Source organism: Opisthorchis viverrini (genome assembly GCF_000715545.1).
Source record: "Opisthorchis viverrini unplaced genomic scaffold opera_v5_22, whole genome shotgun sequence".
NCBI classification, from domain to species: Eukaryota; Metazoa; Platyhelminthes; class Trematoda; order Opisthorchiida; family Opisthorchiidae; genus Opisthorchis; species Opisthorchis viverrini.
Window position 1 is genome coordinate 450411 of NW_008751678.1, and position 7062 is coordinate 457472.

A 7062-nucleotide genomic window follows, 5' to 3' on the forward strand; every position below is an offset into this window, starting at 1 on the left:
TATATATATATGTCGTACAGAGTGAAACATGAGGTGGCCTTCGTGCAGCACACTCAGGTGGAGAATATCATAAACGATAGATTCAGCTGAGTTTCTCGCTAATAGAGGTGTAGTTTCTACACCGTTTGTGTTCATGTAGAACATAAGGTTGATAGAAACTTCTACCCTTCTACAAACTGCATAGTTCAAAGTGTGCTTCAGGACTGCCACTGGCCTGGTACTTCTTGCATGAACATCCACTAAACTGGTTGAACTGTTTCTGGTTGCCTACAGACCCTTCTCTCGATTATGCATTGCAAATATAACGGGAAATATGTCACCACCCACCGCGGAGACTCCATGGACGCACTATCTGTTTCATGCCTGACTGATTTTGTGTGTGATAACACTCCAATCGTTTACTCCGAAACTCGTTTAACCTGAAAGACGATTAATAATAATAATAATACTAATAATAATCGCTCAGCTGTAACACCCTTCCGGTGCCTAGCTGCCATGTCACCCGAGGGAAGCACGAGGGCTGGGATACTACCGCCCAGGCCTAGGCAGGGGAAATCGAGAGGCAGAGGTCGGGTTCGAACCACGGACCTCCCGGTCAGTAAATTCGCGCTCTAACCACTTGGGTCATCTCTATGTGAATATATTATGTGATGTTCGGTGTGTCTGCGGCCCACTACCAATAGCATACCTCAGTAGCAATATTGTGATAAATCACTTGTCGGTTAGTAGTGACATGTGTACTTACACGAAGTAGTTAGAAAGAGATGGCTGAGTAGCTAGAGCGCGAACTTACTGACCGTAAAGTCCTGGCTCGAACCCGACTTCTGCCTCTCGACTTCCTCTGTCTAAGCTTGAGCAAGCAAGCAATATCCCAACCCTCGTGCTTCCTTCGGGGTGGCATGGCAGCTAGGCAGCAGAAGAGTGTTACAGCTGAACGATTCGATTATGTTAACGAGAATTGCATGACGTATGATGTCATCATACCAGATAACTCAAAGTTTAGTTAAACTTGGGCACAAATTGCCAACTCTGTGTTGACTAGCCAAAATACTGTATCCTTTATTTGCCGTTATGTCTGACTTCCTGTTCATTAGACTGCGCTTGCGAATCAGGCAAGATCGCTACCATTCGTCATAAGATACAAAAAGTGAGCTGGCATTTTTTCGGTAAGTAGCTTTGGGACCTCGAATGCTTGGTCGTCAGTAGAAAAACATCCCTCAGTTAATAAACTTGCTGTATGATTTCCGACATCTTTTACCATGATGTCCGATTGGCTCGAGCTACATCCATGGTCCAGGTCATCCCTACCCTCTCAGTTGGTTGTAACAGTAGATTAGCTCTCGCCCTTCTTGCGGATCACTTAGAACGTGGAGGCTGAATAATTCGGCGTTTCTCCAAGATACTCAGCATACATCCAACCTTCTCTCATCCCCGAGGTTCTGGCCACCGATTAGTTGGTTAGAAGTGTTAACTTAGTCTTGCTGGATTGCAGCCAACATGTGGATTGACATGGCGTAGGATATAATGATTTGTTTATCATCCGTGTTCAAACTGTTGCCGTTCCTTGTCCCCAACCAAGACTGCTCTTTGCTAATTTTACTCCACTGTGCTCTTCGAAAGTGGGTCCACTGTGTGAAATCTTTCGTCGTTGATTTTCCTTCTTTCATTGCTAGGCGTGCATCGACAATCCATTCCCGGATCGCACCATTCCAGTCCCCCTAATTGGGTTTACTGATTTGCGTCGCCGTAAACTAGATCAAATTGCATTCAGTCGACAGCAGAGTAGCGTATTGAAGGTGAGCTAGTCTGTTTATTCAGTACTGTTTTCGTTTTTTTCCATTTTATTCAGAACAGGGTGCTCAATGTGTACTTTAACTTCACTTAATTCTCACCATCCTTTCCCAGGCTGTGGTACGAGCGTATTTTTCGTTTGAAAGAGCGTAGTTTTTATCGTTGATAGTGTGAAGATTTTAGGTGATTTTCGAAGGAGATTCCATCCTGTAAGTTGAGTCAAACTATGCTGAAAAACGGGAAGTATTCCGCAGCTTTGCATCCTTATGTGGAGTTATCTGTAGCCCAACACACCGTGGACTTTTGTGGAATGCGCACTACCGATGATATCCAATAAGGATCAAACAGCTGTACAGTGCTCCTCGGCTTTTCAGTATAGCTAGACCTCACTTACCGGGCGAGATGAATCAGTGGTTAGAATGTGAATTTACGGATCGGAAGGTCCGTGGTTCGAATCCGACTTCTACCTCTCGACCTTTTCTGTCTAGACTTGGGAAACCTGGCAGTATTCCGGCCCCCGTGCTCCCTTCTGGTGGCATGGCAGTTAGGCGCCGAAAAGGTTCTACGGAAGAACGACTTACCGGACGAAATCCTAATGGAAAATGGTTTTTAGTGACTGCTTTTGTCACCACACGGTATCACTATAGTTAGTGATCGGAACATTTTGTATATTGACTTACTTTGGGCTACGGTGACGAAGAGGCTTTTGTTTAGTGAGTAGTCAACTATCTAACTTACTCAGACGTATGCTGTGGCTTTAGTCAAGGACTACCGCTGAGCTGCCCATCAGTTGGCCTTACAATCTGTCCTCTTTCGTTCACCAGTACCCTTTCCGTCCCATTCCCTCAGTCTTATGGACTTTGTGCAACAGACCCACAGAGGATGAAAAATCAGTTTATATTTCACTTTTGAATTGCTTTGCCAGTTTTTTCGTCGCGTACCATTATAGTACACCTATTTTTTTATTTGGTACAATGCAGCAAATTGGTGACCTGGTTGAAGAGCTGAAAACAGGGCAGCTTACTCTCCACCAGAAAATTGCTCAACTGAAACGAAAGCAGATCGAAATCAGTCATCGTGTGCTCAAGGTGAGTTCGCAGTTGACCTTTTTCCTCTTAACTCAGTTCTTGCATATTGGCTTACCACTTCACTCTATTAACAGTCGAGTGCATAAACATCCTCTTTAAGGCGTCACAAAGTACATCAAGATTTGTCAAAGGCTAAGCTGTGAGCTACCGACGGAAAGGTCCGCGTTTTGAACCGGGATTTTCCACTGTTCCTGTTTGGGCCTAGGCAATCTGGCAAAATCTCACAGTTCTCTCAGTTTGCATAACAGACATGCATCGGAAAGTTGCGAAAGCTATTCCAAGTATATTCCTAACTTTCGTTTTATTCACTCCATCTTTGTTGTCGCAAAGTTTGTTTTCCTGAGCAACATTACCGATCTGCTCGCAGCGTCCAACTTAAGCAGACCGCTCCGGTTGACTAGCATACTTTTGGTGTCTGGAAGGTGGCATCTCAATTGGAGTTGAGTTATTCCTGATTGATAGCTGATACATTCCACTGAACCGCACAATGGGATCGTTTCGTAGGTTGTGTAATTGTAGTTACTGGGTGGACAACCCATTTGTTCCACGAAGGGCGCCGTCGGTTTCACCAATCAATTATTTGGACCCTTCCTTTTTGGTCCGGGTTCTTCCATTTCACAATTTGGCAGAACAATTTTCATAGTGAATATTTTCTTTTCGTAATGTTCGTTGGTGTATGGCTTCTGACTGTTATCCCCTCCTGTCGTCTTTTGTATCAGGGCGGAAAACCGGTTCATTTTGATTGTATGTCGGTTCGTGTGTCTTTGTTTAAAAAAAATCAGACTGATTGGATATTTTCGAGAGCCACATTCGAACTGTTATCGTATTTCTCTGTCAGCGCCGTGCCTTTCGATCCACCACATTCGTTGTCTGTCCTATAATCTAATCACAAGAACGAATACTATCCGCTCGGCTTAACATATTTGGCGCAATATTGGCTCATTCCGGTGTATCTGAATTAGGTGACTATATCCTTGAGAATTCGCCCGACGTTGTAAGAATACATGGTTCTTATGGCCAGTGTTTTCTTCATGCTTAAGACCATTCCACAATCACCAGCAAGGCACTTCATCCATTGATCACAAACGGTACTTTTGCACAACTGTTTGGTTACTGTGTGGTGTTTTTATCTTGCCACACATACTCCAGGTGCTTCGACGCCAAGAAGTTCACCGTCGTGCTGGATTTGCAATCAGTGCTGATGAGGAAACTCTTCGGTGCGGTCTGGAACGTATTTGGACGGAGCTTACTTCGCCGCGTGGCCTTCGTGTTCGCTTCCAAGAAGTTTCGGCTTCTGTGAAGACGAATTCCGAGAACACAGGCAATTCGGATAAGGAGAATTTTGCCAGTGGAGACCGTGCTGCAGCATTGTCATCTTGTGGGATCGACGAACAACTCAACTGGAATTTGGATGCCGATTCATGGGCGGAGCTAAAAGAGGTAAGGCTCTGAACCTGTTGAGATTCTCCGGTCTGGATTTGGTTACCACTGTCTTTTGGTTTTTGTTAGATCACCCTTGTTTCACAAAACCGTGCTTAATCACGTTAGTAACCGTCTAAATTTACCACTAGGGGGACCGTTCTAAAATGGTCGTTCTACACGGGGTTGTAACTGGGTGATTTTCCGATAAATCAGAATTTTGTGCGAGATCTTTGTATATTTTTCTAGCGTGTATCACTGGTGGCGTGAGAACAAACTCACCACATAAACTGCTGCCGGGGTAGTGGAAATCCATCTTATAAGGTTCATAACTAAGCTCGAGTTTCTACACTGGTTAAGGTGAGAACTTAATAATGAAAGGTCCGTGGTCGAAACTCTACCTCGGCACCCCGACTGTTGTCCATTTTTGGACATCCTGGTAATATGTCAGCTCTTGTGGTTCTTTCGGGTGGTATGTTAGCTAGGCATTGAAAGAACAAACAATTATTATTAGTTATTATATATACGAGGAATATGTTCAGAACGATCAAAAGCGCCGTCGATAGTCTTACTGCACCTAGTATGACTATCAATACCTTAGTAGAATTGCACTAGGTTGGCCGTTTCCAATTGTTTCGATTAGTTTTCGCCTACCTGGTTGTTGCTTGGGCTTGGGCTTTGCTAGCCCAATCGTCGATCGATCGACTTCTTTGCTGCGATGGGTCTACTGTTACCACTGGAAGGAAGAAGGCCTTCGCTGCGGAGTTACAACAGTACTTAGATTAGGATATTGCTCAGTACGCACAACCAATGTCGTGAAGACAGAGTACTAAGATTTAAGCAGCAACAGGTGTTCGTTGAACTATATCATTCCATCCTAGAAGTTGGACAGTGGAGTCAAATCTATGTATTCGACAACATGATGTGATCGAGCAGACGTAGCAACTGCTGCGACGTTTATTCTCACTTCTTGGTGCGTTTTTGTTCGCTTTTTTGTTTCCGGGTCTACCCTTTTTGTTCTGTTCCACCCAACCTGCAATGCGGCTTTTCGTATAAGGTTACTTATGGAGCCTACACAGCAGTTGATATGGATTTTAGGAAGAAACTTGGTTTTGGCTGAATGGTCTCGGTAAGATCGCAGTCAGCCTAGAGCACTGATCGGAATTTCGTACATTTTCTCTTGAGTCATACTGGTCAATAGCAGACAGACGCGAGCTTTTACTATGTAACAAAGGTTTTCTCCCCTACTGTAGGATAAACACTTTATGATGATCTCTGTTTCCGGTAGTGTACCTAACTATAGTCATCACCCAAGAAGCCTCTCCGAAGAGGGGGTGTGTTTCTCTACAACGCGAGGTCCCCCTCGGGTCACAACCTACGAGAAGTCATTCCCAGGAGAGGCGAAAACTCTTTTTTTCCCTTGTTAACTTCGCTTCTCGGGAAGAAGGCTACCTTTTATACTTTCCATCCATTTAAGCCGAATCGCAGGAGAAATCTGCTTATCACAGGACATTCACCACAACAGAATCTTCATAATATTATAACCAAATGGTCTCTTGGGTTTAGGTTCCGTCAGTAAAGTCGATCAATCGTGCCTACATGTGAGTAGTTGATGTGTCAGCTAGTTGACCCCAGAAATGTACCCTACGGTGCACGAGTAGTGATCGGTGACTAGCTCTTCACAGGTCGTGATTCTGCGCTGCTTCCATTCAAGAACTGTGTAGTTCAGTGCATACAGAGTTGTTTAACGGCACTTCGGGAAGTGTGTGTGTCCGGTTCCACAGTAGATGTCATCATTGGAAGAACTGGTTCGCCCTGGTGAGACTTTCTTTTGTCTTCTCGTCCAACAAATTGTCTTCTCAGTGAACTTCGCCTGAAGTGTTATCCCTATTTTTTTACCCTGGTAGACTACACTTAGTAGAATTAGTTTAGGATTGAGTGGATATTCATGCTAAACCTTTTCCCTGCTGTTTGATTTCAATTCTTCTTCCTGAGCTCTTGCCAATTTGTGTGGAGACATGCTGACATTTCAGCGTCGCAATTATCAATCCTAGCGGTGGTTCTTCACTTAACTAGAGCACTTTAATTCTGGTTATAACCCAAGTTACTTATTACTCCATTGTGCTAACCGAAAATGATCATTGATATGAATTTTCCTGCTCTTTTCTTCTATGAAATGTGGCTCTTTTTTGTAGGTGACTTTCAAATAAATTCTGATTTCGTCTTTTCCCTTTTTCGTCATTTCAGTATTTGTTCCAGCGCCAGTCGGGGATTCGGGAGCTTCAGCATTTACTGACAGAAATGTCGGCCACCGTAAAGATTATGGAAGAGAACCCAGCACTCACAAAACCCCCAGGATCCGCATTACCTTTGTTGCTCCGATCCACCCCAAACAAAGTCTCTTTTGCTCTTAATACACGTGCTCGTTGACCGACTGTTGGACTGTTAGATATTTTTCACCAAAACGCATGTCTTTTATCGGCCTGTTTGTACAAAAGATGGTATTTCCACACACTTGTAATGTTCTCTTATTTTGCAGTAGATGTGTTGGAGTTTCATGTTCAGTTGGCGAGCTTGTGCAACCAGGCACATGTTCTGTCATGAGTCGCGTTCTACTGTTAGATCACGTGATATCTCCAGCTGTCAGATTTTAAATTAATGTTCCTTTTGATCGTCCTTTGTGGAACACATCCTGGTTACAGAGAACATTGGCATTTGACGTTGACATGCAATCTGAATAAAACACTGAACTTCTCATAGCCAA

General features: G+C 43.9%; 1 protein-coding gene across 1 annotated transcript in view; it reads left to right on the plus strand.

Moving 5' to 3' along the window:
* Nucleotides 1-6935, plus strand: part of T265_01942 (hypothetical protein) — a gene marked incomplete at both ends in the record, with an annotated part of 14814 nt that extends 7879 nt beyond the window's left edge. Inside the window, 4 exons of the mRNA XM_009166080.1 lie at nt 1674-1796; nt 2772-2879; nt 4029-4319; nt 6546-6935. Coding sequence (XP_009164344.1) covers nt 1674-1796; nt 2772-2879; nt 4029-4319; nt 6546-6728 — 705 coding nt within the window. The remainder of the gene's footprint in view (nt 1-1673; nt 1797-2771; nt 2880-4028; nt 4320-6545) is intronic.
* Between the last annotated feature and the right edge of the window lie 127 nt (nt 6936-7062).